We start from the raw sequence: 19,321 nt of genomic DNA, 5'->3' as shown, positions 1-19,321 counted from the left end.
CGATAATGAGGTGGATTATGAGGTCAGGATCGAGACTACCCTGGCTAACATGGTGAATCCCCGTCTCTACTAAAAATACAAAAAATTAGCCGGGCATGGTGGCGGGCGCCTGTAGCCTCAGCTACTCGAGAGGCTGAGTGAGGCAGGAGAATGGCGTGAACCGGGGAGGTGGAGCTTACAGTGAGCCAAGATCGCGCCACTGCACTCCAGCCCAGGCGATAGAGCGAGACTCCGTCTCAAAAAAAAAAAAAAAAAAAAAAAAAAGGCGGGGGGGTGGGGGAAGCAATACTGTTGTCTTCAATTGGAAGTTGTAGATAAGAGAGGAAAAAATATCAGATAATTGATTTTCAGCTTTTCTTTACTAACGGATGATTACTTACGAAATTGCACATAAAGTGATGCATACCCTTTTCTGTACAAATTACACCAAAGGAACATATTCTGAGGATGAAATAAATGACCTTTCTGCAGAAAAGAAAATATTTTATTGTTAGTTGTGTGCTAATAGATTTGCACCAGGTGAATCCTCTCAGCTGTGTTTTTCAGTGGCAGTTCCTGGGCTCCAACTGGGATGTCTTGGACCCAACACCAATTTTTCAGAAACCAATACACAGGTAGTTTGCAATTTATGTTTTATTGGCTTATGAGTGACATCTGAAATAAAGAAGATTTCTTTGGAAGATGTCACAGAAGGCACTTTGGTACTTGAGTGTATAATACCACATTTCATTTAGCCCAGCAGGCCTAAATGAATACTCACTATCAGATGGTGAAAAACTCCACCCCGATGTGATTGACAACTGCATTTCTGTTTGGCCTTCTCACCAACATGGGCATTTTATAAAGTTAGAATTTGTTTCCCACCACCACCCACCCCGCCACCCCACCTCCTCCACCAAGTTTGACTCAGAGATTAATATTTAAAGTACTTACATCACCAAAGGAAAGGTAGAAGATTCGTTTGTATAACTTTTATTTTTTATTTTTTGTTTTTTAATTTTTTGGAGAGAAATAACGTGGTGAAGTGGGAAGCATCAGGATTTGGACTCTGACTGACTTAAATTTGAATTGCAACTTTGCTATTTAATAGCTGCATGACATTGAGCAATTACTTAGTTTCTCTGAACCTCAATTTCTTTACCCCAGAAATGGGAATAATAACATTGCCTTTCAGGACTATTACAAAAATTGGTTCTAATTCTGTAAGTTTCTTGGCACATTAATAGTAGATGATCAATAAGTGGTAGCTGCAGCTGCTATGATTGAAGCTGTTCTACAGCCAGAAGGAAAGGAGTATACATAAATTCAAACCTTTTGCTTGTGGCTGCAAGAAACTGCAGATGCTTCTGGACTTGTATGAGAAAATATAATTAAGGCAAAAACTTTATTTTCATTTAAGCCTTTCAAGTTTAGAAAACCGTTTCCATCAGACCCCTCAAAATCCCGATCAGTCCTTTCCTTAGGATTTGTAAATAAGAACAGAGAAGGCAAGTGCAAATTTTATGCTGACACCAAACTTAAAAACCTATGTTCTAGGTTCACTAAATGTACTTCATCTTTTGCCCAGTTTTTGATGGCAAAGGGATTGACAAGATGTCATATATTTATACCTAGAAATGAAATAAGGGGAATGTACTGTGTAGGAAAACAGGATGAAATAGTGTAAAAATTTGGGACTGAACACTGAGCTTTGAATTCTGGTTTCAACAACATCACTTACCAGCTGTTTGACCTCAGACACATTATTTCATGGTAATGGACCTTAGTTTTTCCCCCTGCCCTGACTACCATATGGGGCTATTGTGAAGATGTAGAGAAATGAAGGATATAACAGTATTTTCAAAAAACCAAAGTCTTACACAAAAATGAGATGTCATATTGCACAGGTTTTCCTGTATGGCTCCAGTGTTGTATGGACCTTAATTTATTCCTGATGTCACTCCTACTAATGCTGTGACCATGGGAAAACTACAGAATCTTTCTAAACCTAATTCTATGTCTTAAATTGTCATCTCAATGTTTATTATATACGGTTACTGGGATAAAATGAGTACATATGCTTGAGACACTTTGTAAGTAGTCATTATAGTGTAGATAATGTTGGTGATGGTGGTGATCTTATTTAGCAACTAGCCCAGAAGTAGAATGCCTTGCCCAAAATATAATTTGAGAAAATAAGTTTAGGACCAATATGGATTCCCGACATTCAGTTTAAATAAACTGACCTTTATTGAGTCTCTGCTCATAAGCACTACCGAATTTTTAAATGTCAGTCTCTGGAAATTACAATTGAAATAGGGAGAGGGATGACAATAGACAGACAGGTAAATGCATAAATAGGTATTATTGAGCATAATTATGTGCCAGGTAATGTGCTAAGTACTTTATAGAAATCAGCTTATGTTATTTTCACAACAATTCTATGAGATTGGTGTGAAAACTTACTTTATAAATGAGGAAACAGAGGCACAGAGAGATTAAGTGACTTGCCCAAGTTCATAGCTAATAATGGTCAGAGTTGGGTTGGGAACACAGAAGTTTCACTCTGAAGCTCATACCATGTCCATTATGACCAGGAAAAAAGAGGTGCATAAATGTTGTACAAAGCTTTATCACATTATGCACAAACACAGAAAACAGTGTTTCAGAGCAGAAGCAAATTCCATTAGCCTTCAAATATGTATGCGACAATGAATATGTTCTGAGCCCTTAAATGGGCACTTGTGACTTGTCCAAAATGAGACAACTAGTCAATGGAAGAGCTGGAACTAATGCGTGTATCTTAGTCTGTTTTCACATTGCTATAAAGAACTGCCTAAGACTGGGTAATTTATAAAGGAAATAAGCTTAATTGACTCACAGTTCTGTATGGCTAGGGAGGCTTCAGTAAACTTATAATCATGGAAGAAGGGGTAGCAAGCATGCCCTTCTTCACATGGCAGCAGGAGAGAGGAATGCTGAGCAAAGTGGGAAACCCCCTTAAAAAACTGTCAGATCTCATGAAAACTCACTCACTATCACAAGGACAGTATGAAAGTAACTGCCCCCATGATTCAGTTACCTCCCACCAGGTCCCTCCCACAACATGTAGGGATTATGGGAACAACAATTCAAGATGAGATTTGGGTGGAGACATACATAGCCAAACCATATCAGCATCTTTCCTAAACCAAAGTCCCACATTTTCCAAGTTCAATTCAAGTATTTACTGAGAAATAATAATTATATTGTGAAATAATGGGAAAGAGGATGAGTTTACAAATAAAGTATAGTTCTTGCCCTTGAGGAGCTTACAATCTAGTAATAGGAAGGACAATTGTGCCCACATGTAATTGTATAACTCACCTTAATGGAACAAGTTCGATAGCAAGGGATATCCTGCATGTTGTTTCTGTACATCTCAATTTAATCACTCAGCACACTTGTTTATTCAAAGTCTTTCTGCCCTGCAGAAAGTTCACTACATCATCCTTAGCATAGTTCCTAATACAAACTAGGCACTCAGTAAATAGATATTGAATAAAATGAACAAATACAAAAGCAAAATAATGTAAGCACAGAGGAGAAGATGGTTAATTAAATGTGAATTGGAAATGTACTGGCTAAAGCACAGCCAACTAGGCTAAACTTTACCAAAATGTTAGGTCTCTAAGGAAAAGAGATCATTTACATGAAAGAGGACCTGTAATTTATATTAATCCATACCCTGCCTTTACTCCAATTTGTAGATGAATTACAATGGCAAGTCAGACTCTGGTTTATTTTTAACCCAGACTTTTTTTTTAAACCGTTTAATAAATTTGGAAAATATCTATTACAAGTTATTCATTAGAAAAATAAGAACTTGCAAAATTTAAACTGAAGAAAAACTGATTCCATTTTATGATTGCTTCACAAATTCTGAGTATGACAGCTCTAAAAGCCAGACACTCTACTTCAAGAGGCCTCAGTGGTGTGTCCAAGACTGTATGGTAATAAAAGAAATGACCATTTATATTTATTTCATTTTGGTTTTGTGTATTAAACCCTACCATGTGTTTTAATTATCTTTTTAAAGAGATTTATTTCCTCAGTTTGTGACCATTCCCTCCTTCCTTTCCTTTCTTCTTCTTGCTCTTCCTTCCTTCCTTCCTTCCTTCTTTTTTTCCTCTTCATTTTCCCCTCTTTCTTTTTTCACTTATGACTCATTACCATACTGTTATTTTTACCCATATCATTATTCATACATTTTCTCCCTCATAAAACTTAGTGCAGTGGGCAAGGGATAGCACATGCCTATGCCCTTTCTAGGGCCTTCACACTCTCCTACACTACCTTTTCTGCTTTTGACAACCAGGAAAGAATCAGTAGAGGATCTAGAATGGGAAGAGTGGGGGAAACAGACACTTGGAAACAACACACCCAGGATGTTACATGTATTACCATCCCAAAAGCCATCCCACCGTTTAAATCAATACAGTTGAATAAGCTAACTTTCAAGATGATTAAGGCTTGGACAAGAGCATATTTATGCCTCATTCACAAAGCCCAGGGTTTAGCACTACAGTTACTGTGTTAAGAACTAACGAAGTTAAAAGACAAAAGTATAAAAATAACTATAACTAAAAAATATGTTAACGGAAACATAATATTAAAAAACATAAAGTGTGCATGTGGGGGGAAGAGTAAAAGAGTAGAGTATTTGTATGCAATTGAAGTTAAGTTATTATCAGCTTAAAATAGATTATTATAACTGTAAGATGTCTTACGTAAGCTCCATGGTAACCACAAAACTATAACAATAGAAGATCTGCAAAAGAAAATGAGAAAGACACATGCACACGTATGTTTATTGAGGCATTATTCACAATAGCAAAGACTTGGAATCAACCCAAATGTCCATCAGTGACAGACTGGATTAAGAAAATGTACATATACACCATGGAATACTATGCAGCCATAAAAAAGGATGAGTTTGTGTCCTTTGTAGGGACATGGATGCAGCTGGAAACCATCATTCTTAGCAAACTATCACAAGAACAGAAAACCAAACACCGCATGTTCTCCCTCATAGGTGGGAACTGAATGATGAGATCACTTGGACTCGGGAAGGGGAACATCACACACCGGGGCCTATCATGGGGGCGGGGAGGGGGGAGGGATTGCATTGGGAGTTATACCTGATGTAAATGACGAGTTGATGGGTGCTGACGAGTTGATGGGTGCAGCACACCAACATGGCACAAGTATACATAAGTAACAAACCTGCACGTTATGCACATGTACCCTAGAACTTAAAGTATAATAATAATAAAAAATTAAAAAAAAAAAAGAAAATGAGAAAGAAATCAAAAGCAACAAGAGAGAAAAAGAGGGACAAAAAAGATGCAAAACAGAAAACTATTAACAAAATGACAATAATAAGTCCTTCCTTATCAATACATATAATTACTTTAAATGTAAATAGATTAAACTTTCCAATCAAAAGATAGAATAACTAAGTGATTTTAAAAATAGGATTCTCGGCTGGGCACAGTGTCTCACAACTGTAATCCCAGCACTTTGGGAGGCTCAGGCGGGTGGATCACATGAAGTCAGGAGTTCGAGACCAGCCTCGCCAACATGGTGAAACCTGCCTCTACTTAAAGTACAAAAATTAGCTGGGCATGGTGGTATGTGCCTGTAATCCCTGCTACCCGGGAGACAGAGGTTGAAGTGAGCCAAGATTGCACCACTGCACTCTAACCTGGGTGACAGAGCGAGACTCCATCTCAAAAACAAACAAACAAACAAACAAAAAACAATGAAAAGAAAAAGATTCTCATTATATTTTGTCTATAAGACTTATGTTAACTTAATGACATACATTGGCTGGAAGTCTGAAAGTGAAAGGATAGAAAAATATCCAAGAAAATGGTAATAAACTGTAGGTAAAAAATGTCAAAAAAAATGCAAAGAAGGACATTATATAATGATAGAAGACTTAATTCAAGAAAATATAACAGTGTTAAATATATAGTCACCTAACATCAGAGCACCCAAATATATAAAACAGACATTGACAGAATTAAAGAAAAATAAAGAACAAGTCAATATTATTAGGGGATTGTAATACTCTTCTTTCAATAATGGACAGAGTATCCAGACAGAAGATTGATAAGGAAACAGAAGACTTGAATGGCATTATAGATGAAATGGACCTAACATATACAGAACATGCCAGCTAACAGCAGGAGAATAAACATTATTCTGAAGCACACATGGAACATTTTCCAGGATAGATGACATATTAGGTCTCAAAACTAGTCTTAACAAATTTAAGAAGATGGAAATCATGCCAAATATATTTTCCAACTACAATGAAATAAAACTAGAAATTAATGGCTAAAGAGAAACTGGAAAATTTACACATGAGGAAATTAAACAACTCACTCTTAACTAATAGGTCAAAGAAGAAATCAAAAGGGAAATTAGAAAATGTCTTCAGACAAATGAAAATAAAAGCACGGCATACCAAAACTTATGGGATACCATAAAAATAGTACTAAAAGGAAAGTTTGTATGAATATACAGTTACATTTAAAAGGAAGAAAGATCTCAAATAAACAACCTAATTCTACATTTCAAGCAGCTGGAAAAAGGAAGACAAACTAAGCACAAAGTTAGCAGAAGGAAGAAAATAATTAGAGAAAAAAATAAAGAATAAAATTAAAAGAAAAAATCAATGAAACTGAGTTACATATTTTAAAACATCAACAAAATTGGTAAAGCTTTAGCTAGATTAACCAATAAAAAAATAGAAGACTCAAATAGTTAAAATTTGTTAAAATGAAAGAAGTTATGTTACTACTGGTTATATGGAAATAAAAAATACTATAAGAGTACTGGGAACACTTGTATGAAAAGTTAGATAACCTAGATGAAATGAACAAATTCCTAGAAATATATAACCTTCCAAAACCAAATCATAAGTTAAAAATTTATATAGACCTCTAAACAATAAGCACATTAAATTAGTAATCAAAAGCTTCCCCACAAAGGAAAGCCCAGGACCAGATTGCTTCACTGGTACATTCTATCAGACACTTAAAAAGGAATTAATGGCAGTCTTTCTCAAACTCTTCCAAAATATTGAAGGGGAAGGAACAATTTAAAACTCATTTTATGAGGCCAGGATTACCCTGATGCTAAAACTAGAAAAAAAGAATCACAGAAATACTACTACACACCAATATTGTCAATGAATATAGATGCAAAAATTCTCAACAAAATAATAGCAAATGAAATTTAACGGCACATTGAAAAGATCATATACCATGGCCAAGTGGAATTTATTTCTGAAATGCAAGAATGGTTCAACATATGACATTTAATGAATTGGATAATTCACATTAAAAGAATGAAGGATACAAATAATGAAATTATATCAATAGATGCAGAAAAAGCAGTTGACAAAATTGACACCTTTATTTCATTTAGAAAAACGTAAGTGGAAGTTGAACAATAGGAACACATGGACATAGAAAGGGGAACATCATATGCTGGAGCCTGCTGGGGGGTGGAGGGGTGGGGAAGGGATAGTGTTAGGAGAAATACTTAATGTGAATGACAAGTTGATGGGTGCAGCAAACCAACATGGCACATATATACCTATGTAACAAACCTTCATGTTGTGTACATGTACCCTAGAACTTAAAGTATAATAATTAAATTAAATTTTTAAAAAACCTCAACAAATTAGGAATATAAGAAAATTACCTTACAATATAAAAATCATATATGAAAAGTCCTAATCTAAACACCATACTCAATGGTGAAAAACTGAAAGCTTTTCCTCTAAAATTAGGAACAAGGATGTTCACTCTCACCATTCTATTCAACATAGTACTGGAAGTAATAGCCAGAGTAAGTAGGCAAGAAAAAAAAAAAAAGAAACCTAAACTGGAAAGGAAGAAGTAAAATTATATTTGTTCACAGATACTATGATCTTATATGTAGAAAATTCTGAAGATTGTACATACAAAAAATCTGGAGCTTTATTTAAAAATTCAACAAAGTTATAGTATATAAAATCAATATACAAAAATTAGTTGTGTTTCTATATGCTAATAGTAAAATATCTGAAAATAAATTAAGAGAGCAATCCCATTTACAATACTATCAAGTTGAATAAAATATTGAGGAACAAACTTAACAGATGAAAGATTTGTTCACTAAAAACTACCAAATATTGTTGAAAGGAATGAAAGACACAAATAAATGTAAAGATATCCTATGTTCATGGATTGAAAGATAATATTGTTAAAATGTCCATATTACTCAAAGTAAGTTACACATTCATTGTAACCACTATCAAAATCTCAATGGTATTTATTATAGGAAAATTAAAAAAATAAAAATCATATGGAACCACAAAGGACCCCAAATAGCCAAAACAATCTTGAGAAGGAAGAATAAATCTGAAAACTTTTTACCTCCTGATTTTAAAATATATTACAAAACTATGGTAATCAAGTCAGTATGGCACTAAACTGGACATACAAATTAATGGAATAGAATAGAGAGCCCAGAAATAAACCCATACAGATAAAAATCAAATGATCTTTTACACAGATGCCAAGCCTATACATGGGGAAAGAAGAGTATCTTTTAACAAATAATGTTGGGAAACAGAATACTCATATGCAAAAGAATTAAATTATCTTATACCACCCACAAAAATCAACTCAAAATAAAGACCTGAAGGTAAGACCTAAAACTATAAAACTCCTGGATAAAAATATAAAGAAAAGGCTATACAACACTGGTCTTTACTGTGATTTCTTGGATATGACAACAAAACCACAGGAAACCAATACAAAAATAGACAAGTGGTACTACCTCAGACTGAAACACTTCTACAGAGCAAAAGAAACAATAAAGAGAGTGAAAAGGTAACCTACACAATGGGATAAAATAGTTGTACAGTATATACTTGATGAGGGCTTAATATCTAAAATAGATAAGATACTCCTACAACTCAGTAGCCAAAAAACAAACAACCTGATTAAAAATGGGAAAGGACCTGAATAGATATTTTTCCAAAGAAGTTAAACAAATAGCCATTTGGTATATGAAAAGATGCTCAACCTCACTAATCATCTTGGAAATGTGAATTTCAATCACAATGAGGTATCACCTCACACCTGTCAGAATTGCCATTACCAAAAAAAAAAAAAAGAAAAAGAAAAAGAAAGAAAAGAAAACAACAACAAAAAAATGTTGTTGAGGATGTGGGGAAATTGGAAATCCTGTGCACTGTTTTGGGAGATGTAAAATGTGCAGTTGCTATGGGAAACAGTATGCAGGTTCCTCAAAGAGTGAAAAATAGATCTTCCATATAATTCAACAATCCCACTTTTGAGTGTTTATTCAAAAGAATTGAAATCAAGATCTGGAAAATAGATTTGTACTCTCGTGTTCATTGAGTATTATTCACAATAGCCAAGAGGTAGAAACAACCTAAATGTCCATTGATGAATGAAGGGGTAAACAAAATATAGTATATGCATACAACAGAATATTATTCAACCATAAAAAAAGAAGGAAATCCTATCATATGCTACAACAAGGGTAAATCCTAAAGACAATATACTAAGTTGAATAGGCTATAGAAGGACAAATATGGTATTACTCTGCCTATAAGAAATATCTGAACTAGTCAAACTCAAAGAAGTAGAAAGTGGAATAGTGGCTGTTAGGGGCTGGGGGAGGAGGAAATGGGATTTTGTTGTTCAATGGGTATAGACTTTTAATCATGCATGGTGAAAAAGTGGTAGAGATCTGTTTTACAACCTTGTGCTTATAGTTAAAAGCACTATATTGTACACTTAAAATTTAAGAGGGTAGATCTTATGTTTTGTGTTTTTTACCACAACTTAAAAAAAAAAAAAAAAAAACTGAAGAAAATACTTGCTATGGATAATAATGCTGTTTAATATTTTTTAAATTTGTGACTTGATTGGGAGGGAAGTAGAGGAGATATTTCCATGCCTTTATATTCTTCGATGCACACTTTTATTATCTTCTGAAATTATCAGCTGGGTGTGGTGGCTCACGCCTGGAATCTCAGCACTTTGGGAGGCCATGGCGAGTAGATCACTTGAGATCAGGAGTTTGAGACCAGCCTGGCTAACATGGTGAAACCCCGTCTCTGCTACAAATACACAGACTAGCTGGGTGTGGTGGTGCATGCTTGTAATCCCAGCTACTCAGGATGCTGAGGTAAGAGACTTGCCAGAGCCTGGGGCGTGGAGGTTGCAGTGAGCTGAAATTGTGACACTGCATTCCAGCCTGGCCAACAGAGTAAGATTGTCAAAAAAAAAAAAAAAAGTCTTCTGAAATTATTATGACTTTTGGCTTGGCTTATATTATTTTAAGATTAAAATGACTTTGGAGTTTAGGATTCTCTTCATATTTTACCACTAACTGGCTTTTGACTTAGGAAACTGCTCCCTCTTTTGTACTATCTAGCTATAAAGGGAGAACTCTTGAAAAAGCTTGAGAGAAATGCACAGCTGTCAGGAAGTGCAGCTTTTACGAATTAATATCTTGCTAAAATAAACAGAAGCTGCTTCAGCTTCAGTGCTAAGACCACTAGCAAATTTCTTTGAAAAAATGAGTTCATACACTTACGCCACTCAACCACACTAAATGTTCCACTAAAGTGCTGACTATAGGAACACATTGCCATTTTGTTTTCAAAATCAAAATGCTTATTTATTGATTTTACACTGAGAAGTAGAACACAGGCCAGAATACCTATATTGATGTGATCATTGAAAGATACTTTTGTCTTCTTCCACGTTTGACTTATTTCAATTAGTGTTAAACGCTTGGTGCTGAATTCAGAGGATGCAGTTGCAAATAAGAGAGCTCTCTCATTGCCCTACTAGGAACTACTTACATTCTGTTTGGGGAAAAGGGTACAAACTAAGTTATAGTGTAATTCTTGTTTTAAATACAATTTTGTTAAGTGTTATAATAGAGAAGCACAGGTGCTAAATCAATGTTTAATGGAAAGATGACATGAGCTATCCTGGAAGGTGACCCAGTGTTCAGGGAATGCTTTCTTGAGGAGGTGATGATATGCAAGTTGAACTCCAGAGGACAGGGAAGACACCAGAATTTATGAGTAAAAGAGATCTGGATGGCAATCTGGTTGGAAGTAAAGACTAGAAGCTTTATTTTGGAGCTGTGTTGCATAGTAAGCCCACTTCTTTTTAGATTATACTGTATGTTTATTTAGGGTGGTTTTGGGGGAGTTGCCTCTTGATGCAGCCTACAGAAGGGTGAGTAGGAATTAATTATATGAAAGTATGAAGTGGGAAAAAGAGCATCCTCCATGGCCACAAGGTAGGACTGAGTGCAAGTATTTAAGGTCTGTGTGGTTGGAGGACAGAGCAAGAGTGTGAGGCACAGACAAGACTGGTAAAAAGCCACATAGGCCAGATCACACGGGCATGATTAAAGACCATCTGAACTACTTTAAACATTATACTATCTATGAGGATAAAGAGTTACAGAAAATGACATTTAATTGACAGTTATCAAGCATAAAGGACCTGATCATAATTGCATTTTAGGAATTACTCTGGGTGCTGTGTGAGAATGAATTAGAGTAAGGGTGTATGCCAGAGACCAGTTAGAAATCTGTTTCACCGGTTCTACACAGAAATGATGCTAGGTTAGATGTCACAGTGGTCATCATGGTGATTGAAAGAAATAGATAAATGTTAAATAAATTTACACAGACAAGTATACAGATACTGTAGAGCATGACTTAATATGCCAAGGGGATCTGAAAAGCTTACAGAAGCGACATTACTTTAATCTTGAAGGATGAGAATAAATTTCTGGTAGAAGTATAGTTTAGCACTTAGATTCAATTGCAAAGATATGCAAATTTTAAATGATTACCTTTTTACTAGTGTTTCTTTAGAATCTTTAAGAAATGTTACATAATTAGTGTTCTGATTTCTGTAATTGTGTTACTAAGTACATTAGAATATAATAAATTTACATTTCCTGAAGACCATTTTATAATTTAGACATAATTAATTCAGATTAACCCCTTCCTCATCAACACTCACCCAAATCCAACTATGCTAGTTACAATTTGGGATATTTTACAAATTTTTTCTACTTTCCATTAAATCATCTGGTTTGTTTAAATCTTTGCATCAGTTAAGCATGTTTTCTTCCACACTAAATTCCTGCTTGTTTTTGTCTCACAAAAGTTACGACTAAATTAGTTTAATTATTTTGGAAATAATTTTAGAGTCTAAAATACTTTACATATTCCTGGCTTTCTTATTTTGAGGGAAACGTGCTTGGATCTGGAGATTGTCTAGGCCAAAGGTTATTAGATGTAGAAGAATGCTGATTTCTTAGCATTTATAAATCTCTAGTTTTTGCAATCATAGGAATAGACTGCACACACTTTTCAAAGCATTTTATGATTATTTGGAATATTACTTGTGGCTGATTAGGATGTCTGTTACCAGCCAATCTTTAGCAAGCACTTAACTCTCCTTTTATAATTAATATTTTCACTTCCCATATGGATGGAATGCCTGATGGAAATTTTATCTGGAAAAAGATTCTGTATCATATTTTAGTGCAGTACAATTTATTTATCCATTTTTGCTATTTTTATTAAACAAATCAAGCTAGGATATTAGTCTTAAACCCTTGCTTTGAAACTAGTGATTGTTCTATGTAGTCAGTGCCAGGTCAAAGAGAGTTCAATAAGTTATATCTCATCTAGGCATTGCCCTGTGCACCATCTGCCCATGTTAAATCACAGTGATAAGTAGGATGTGTACTTATGCATCGCTAATTCTTTTTTGGCCAGAAATTCATGTCATCTCATGGTCATTACAATTGTCCAATTATAGTTGATCAAATTGGATTACCATTAATTAGTGAGTCTGTCTTATAGTACAGAGGGCTAGTTGAACATATTTATCTGTTTAAGTGGGCTGTCCTCAGAAAGCCAAATGTCATGTTTGAAAAGAGAAGTCTTGTTTGTGGGGAGGGAAAGATAGGAGTATGGAATTACCTTACATGTACTAAACCGAAGGAGTGATTTCAATGTAGTCTTTTAGTAAGCTTAATAAAAGTTTGCTTTATTCTTTAAGATCTTTTAAGCAAAATAACATTAGTTATGCAATGGATGATGGATGCTATTTATCTACAAAGAAATGACATGCTGAGGTTACTAAAACAGAAATTCTTTGGCCCTTGTGATGGGAAGACATTGCTCATTCTGAACAACCCATTCATAACTGATTTAAGTCCCTGTGAAGATTTGTAATATCTTGAGTAGTGTCAAGCCAGAAAATTGTTTCTGCCTTCCTGCTAGCTACACACAACATTACAAAATTGTGATGGATGCACACTGACTTATGTCTATGTAGACTGATTCTTATATTTGAGAGGCAAATGGGTGAGAACAGGACATGTGTTCCCTGAAGATGCTAGTGGGCCTTTGTGCAATGATATCTGCCTAAATAACTAGAGAAACATCTGTGGTTAGATAAGATTGGAGAGAGCCAAACTTATCACTTTCTGATATTCTCATTTGAGAGTGATGGCATTGGTATATCACATCAAATCCTACTGTATAGTAATGCATCATGGTGACACCAGAAAAGCCTGAAGTTCTCTAGGGTTTTATTTGACCCAACAGTTCTTTCAGGCATAATCTATTCATCTAGAATAAAAAGGGGGGAGGGAGAAAGAGAGAGAGAGAGAATTTCTCCCTTTTCCTCACTGTCTTCAGGTATTGATTTTGACTTCTTGATCTTCTTTAAGAAGGAAAAAACTATTAATGCCTTTGCTATTTCTGCCCAACAGTTCAATTTTCATATATTTTTGACAAATTTCCTTAACAAGAATACCTCAACACCAGAACTAAAGTTAACTTTAAAGGAATAGTTTATGTTTCTGGAACATTGCTGAATTAAATATTATTATTTTTTAAAAAGTGTATCAACTCCTTCATTTTTCTACTTTTTCTTTCCATTTATACTTCCACCCAACCATCCATTCATCCATCAAACATATATATGTATTTATTGCCTGTTATGTGGTGGGCAGTATGAAGGGTGCTTAGAGAAAAATGGCCAATAACATGAACCAGAACCTGCCCTCTAAACTTACATATCTGGCCATTATTATTGAACAAAGGTGTTTTGAATGCCTTCTGTGATGAGCACAGTGCCCCTTGTGCAGAATTTGGAAAGGTACGCTTATATGGAGATACATGGAAAAAGAAGATCCTACTCCTTACTTGGAAGATTTTTAAGTCTAACAGTGATTTATCCAGGGAGTCTCAGGTTCAAATGTAGAACTTGCTATGATCTCAGCCCTTGCAATAAGCACCTTGTCAGCTCAGGCAAAAATCAGGCCTATACTGACCCAGCACCTGGTCAATCCACTGAGAAGGTCGATTTGATGGCATCTGATGGTCTACAGATAAAGTAATTATTTCATAGGATCATACAATCTTTGTTAGGTCCTGCATGGATGGTAACTGGCTGCACAATCAAACCAAAATTATTTCCTCAGGAATGTGTGATAAGGATAGACATTTTGGAAATGGATATGGAAAGTTTCAAACAGAATAAAAATTATTAATGTTGTGGCAATTAGCCTTTCACTTCACTGAAAATACTATGTATGGATTCAGCAAGCATGCTAACATTTAAAACAAAAATCCTCTTGGGAAGGCAATTGCTTTAAGGTGGAAAAAATAGCTCATTTTTCAGTGAAAGAATTTGAAAATTCTGTCTTTGGAAACCAAAATACTGTATGGCAGAGTTGGATGTATCTTTCACTTTAAAACGCAGACTCTCTCTGTGGTGAATGTACTTGTTGTGGTAAAGTATTTGAAAGGAAACCCTCAGAATAATTTGGGGTAAGGAAAAATACTGTTTTAAAATAAGCCCAACCCATCGGTTTTAAACCTTGAAAACTGCCTTACTTTGAATAAGAAAGAATTAATAATTGTATATAGCATAAATAATATATGATTGGATTATAATGCATAATCGTGATTTAAAACAAACTTCCAAATTTTAAGGGACTCTAGTATAATGCTGTGACCTCGACGATTTTTCCAAATGAATTTATGTTCTTTAGAGTTAATATTGATGATCTGATATAGTTACTTCGTGATTGGGTCTGTGTCTTGGCAAATCTCTCTCTAGATAAGTGATTCCTGTAAATGTTGAAAATTCCTTTACAGGTTAACTTTCCCATCATTTTTTATTGCTTATGCTATAAAGTTTAAGCCTAGATGCATCCTTTCTGGAAAGAAGGGTCCTGCTAATCTCATAAGAATCTCATAATAAGTTCTCTTTCCTAAGGTTTGTATTTTGTGTGAGGATCAGCAAGGAAAGGGAAAAGCCAGAATGCCAAACTGCAAAGAGTTACTCTTTACTGTAGGGCTCCATCCAAAAAGGGTTTGTAACACAGTGTACAGTCTTGTAGCCCAGCTGTGTGGAGCATTGATTGCTTCTGCCTAGAGCAGGGATACTGTCAAGTTGCTCTGTGAGTTGAGTCATCTATTGACAAAGAGCTACCAGCCCGCAGATAATGCTGTGCGGAGCTGCTCTGGCTGCTCCCACTGCTCCCACGATGCACTGCTTATAGCAGCTGTCAAAGATACTGAGGGATCTACGGGGGAAAAAAAGACTTTTACAACTGCCTGGAAGAAAGGGGTGTGAGGGAGGAGACATTTCTGTGCAGAGCTGACCAAAGGAAAGAGTAGGCATCAGTGCAGTATGAATGCATACCTCACCAAGCAACACAGCTGCAGCCGGGGGTCCGATGGGATGGATGCCGGCAGGAGTGCGCCCACCCTGATCAGGGATGCCCACTGCGCTTGTGGCTGGCAGAGGAACTCTCAGGGACTCGGGTACAGTTCTCAGACCATGCCTTCCTCAGGACCAGGGGGCCCAGCTTCAAACAGGACCGGGGGGTCCAGCTTCAACAGGACCTTGTGGGACAGTGTGCGGAAAAGCCCCCACAAGACGAGCACCAAGGGCAAAGGGACTTGTGGGGAGCATTGTACCTGCCCACATGGTTGGTTCAGCCCAGCACAGGTGAGCCTTTTCCTTATGACTTTCCCTTGAGTATCTGAAGAAAGTGAGAGCAAGTTGTTTAAGGTTAGAATGGCTTGGAAACTTTGCAGAATACCATGGGTATGCCTGTATGTAAAATATTAGGCGAAGAAAAACCTGTCATTTTCACACATGTTTGTGGGCTCATACCTCTGGGTGGCCTGTGAAAGTCTAGGGATGCTGTGTTCAGTTTATTTCACTGACTTTTCACCAAGTTCAATTTCTCTAGTCCTCAGGTTATATTATTTTGCATTATAGTCTTTTAGTAGCCCTTTTACTTCTTACCATTTTTAACTTTTGTTCAGTCCTGCCTATTTATTATTTTAAAGAATAGAGAGAAAACAAATTTTAACCAAACTTTCCATCTCTTTAAAGGCAAAAGAACATTTGTTTCTTTAGCTATAGAAAATAGTGATTTGAAGTATGCTATTCTAATTTTACTCTTATAATACTGTATGCCTTTTCAGTTATGGAGAAGAAACATTATTTACACTAAATAATTAATTTTACAAAGAAAAGGAATAATTAAGAGCAAAATAGAGGATGATTAAAATTAGAATAAAGAATGAAGCACTTCATTTATTCATAGAGAAGCAATAAGTTTATTTATATTAACATCTATAGCTCTCTTTCTTCTGTAATGCATTTCTAAAGCAGATGTGTAGATACCTTTCATTTGATTCCTAGGTTATTCTAGCCCCCAGACTACTATCATTTTATCAGAAATAAAATTGGCTCATTTTTTTCTCTCTTCATTCAAAGGAGAGAAGATAACTTCCTGCAAATGCTGTAAAATATAAATAAAATGTACCTGTAGTCATTGTCATAAATACAGAACAATGACTGTTCTTAAATATGTATTGAAAAGAAAAAAGCTATATTTGCAGAAAAAAATTCAATCTCAATTTCAATATGATTTTAACATAGTGGAGAAGTAGATATTGATCATGAATAAAATGTTTTGGTGGGAGGTGTAGAGAATTTTTTAATTTTAATAATAGTTTGTAGAAAGTACTTCCAAGAATGTCATTTATCACTGGTCTTACATAGGCATATATATGGCTTTTGACTGACTTACATGGAATTATAAGCTTTGCTTAGAGAGATAGCACATCTCAGCCTCTTGATTTAAATAAAAAATATATTATCATTTTATTATTAAACTGGTTTGGCTTAAAATGGAGCTTGACATTTAGAAATGCAGTTATTATTTAAAGTTAACATGAATTCCAAACTGAATAAAGAGTCTTAACAATTGTGAACACTCTATATACTCTTTAACAAATACATTCATTTAAATGTCTTTAGCTTATATCTCTGTATTGTTTATATTAAATTCTCAAGGCTCACATAGGCTAGGAAGACAAGCCTATTTATTAGATGCTAATCTAGCATGTGGTTGTTGCACAGAGTAGAGAAAGCAAACTTGCTTTATTGTTGCAATTATTTTAATCCAAGCTGTAATATACTTTTTATTTCATAAATGGTAATTTCCCGAACCCAAATCTCTAATACTAGGTTATAATAACCAAACTCTAAAACTGTTCATACATTTTTCATCAACTGAGGGAAACTTTTTATTTCCTTAGTTTTTAACAATGCCTCCTACTTGCCTGAAACTTACGACCATTTAATGCTTTCAAGGATTGAAATAGACCGCATACTGATAATTAGAGATCCAGTGACATATAAGAAGGCAACAAATTGAGGTAGCCACCATCTCTCCTTATTCATTTGCATAAGCATTTCTATACATTTTCCCTCCCATTCGCAAGTTCTGTATTATTGACTGGGACTAATAGTGATCCACAAATACTGGAGCTATGAAATCATTTCTTTTAGGACTTTCAATGTTTTAACACTCTTCACTTACCAGACCTTTCCGCCCTTTACCATTTCAGTCCTATAAAAGTGCTATGCTAAATTGATTAATCTGGCTTCACCCCATGCTTGAAAACTTTCAAATACATTATGTTAAATAATGTCAATTGTCTCTACACATACATATACACAGACTTTAATATATGTATTCAAATGTCTCACTATAACTACTTGTTTATATTAACATATTTTGTGTATATATAAGTATATATATATGCATATATATGTACACATATAAAAATTAGAGTTCTATATTATTCCAATTTTTCTGTCCTGGAGTATATCAGCTTGTTCTTCCAAAGAATGCTGCATTCTATCCATATAAAGTATTTTTTCATGTAAATTTTATTTCCTTCTAGTAGGTCCTCAAAACAACTGATATATGCATATTTATAGATCTGTTTCCATTGATATATGCATCCATAGCATACACCTAATATCTAAATTATATAGAGATGTGTAAGTACTATACACTTAGGTATATTATGACCAAAATAAGAACCTGTGTGTACCTATATATATATTCATGTGTCCACTAAAACTAAGGCCGTTTTTCGAATTTCATGATACTACTTTTTACCCCTTAAATTAACTGGGAATGTCCTGTGAAATATTGTAAAACCTAAAACTGGAGGCTAATGATATTAAACATTAGAATCCTTGATAAAGCATAAAGAATAGTGCATGTTTTAAAATAGTCCAGGGACTCACATGTGGTACAGAACGTGCCTGAGGGTTGTTAAGCATCTGGGAGCTTGGATCTTGCCCTCGGAGATATTTGCAGTATTACGTGGAAATCAGCAGTGTGATTTCCAGCTGCTATAATAGAGGGCCATGGTAATGACTTGAGTTCCTCCCAAGGCTCTTTTCCAAACTTCTGTTATTTGGGGTACTGTGTACTAACAGGACTCTGTCATTATGTTGTTCCTCAGCAGGTCTAAAAATCAGCTTCTGTCCCGTCTCAAATAAGTTTTCATTCCATTTGGATCTGTAGAATTAATATAACCATAATCATAGGTAAGGAAATGGAAAATTATAGTGCCCAGAAGTGAGTTCCAAAATATACATCTAGGATGTTAGTGACAGTCTTAGGAAGAAATATTTCCATCTTTGTTTATGTGACATTTCTTCCCAATTCAGACTAATCTAGGGAGGCAGCACAGAACAGTGGAGACTCAGACCAGAGTTTTGTGCATTTATCTCTCTCCCTCCTCTCCTCTCCTCTCCTCTCCTCTCCTCTCCTCACCTCTCCTCTCCTCTCCTCTCCTCTCCTCTCCTCTCCTCTCCTCTCC

The 19,321-nt window shown here is 35.3% G+C and overlaps 1 protein-coding gene across 8 annotated transcripts in view; it reads left to right on the top strand.

Annotated features, from left to right (window-relative positions):
- Positions 1-19,321, top strand: part of DLG2 (discs large MAGUK scaffold protein 2) — a 2,171,029-nt gene that overhangs the window by 1,286,082 nt on the left and 865,626 nt on the right. The window contains exon 1 of one of the 8 annotated variants that reach the window (XM_025355447.1): positions 15,615-16,130. The exons of the other annotated variants lie outside the window; for them this stretch is intronic. Coding sequence (XP_025211232.1) covers positions 15,810-16,130 — 321 coding nt within the window. The 5' untranslated portion in view covers positions 15,615-15,809. Of the gene's footprint in view, positions 1-15,614; positions 16,131-19,321 lie in introns of those variants that run through there. 8 annotated transcript variants of the gene reach the window in all.

The sequence above is a fragment of the Theropithecus gelada genome, chromosome 14 (assembly GCF_003255815.1).
Source record: "Theropithecus gelada isolate Dixy chromosome 14, Tgel_1.0, whole genome shotgun sequence".
Classification (NCBI taxonomy): domain Eukaryota; kingdom Metazoa; phylum Chordata; class Mammalia; order Primates; family Cercopithecidae; genus Theropithecus; species Theropithecus gelada.
This window is presented reverse-complemented; position numbering and strand designations above follow the sequence as displayed.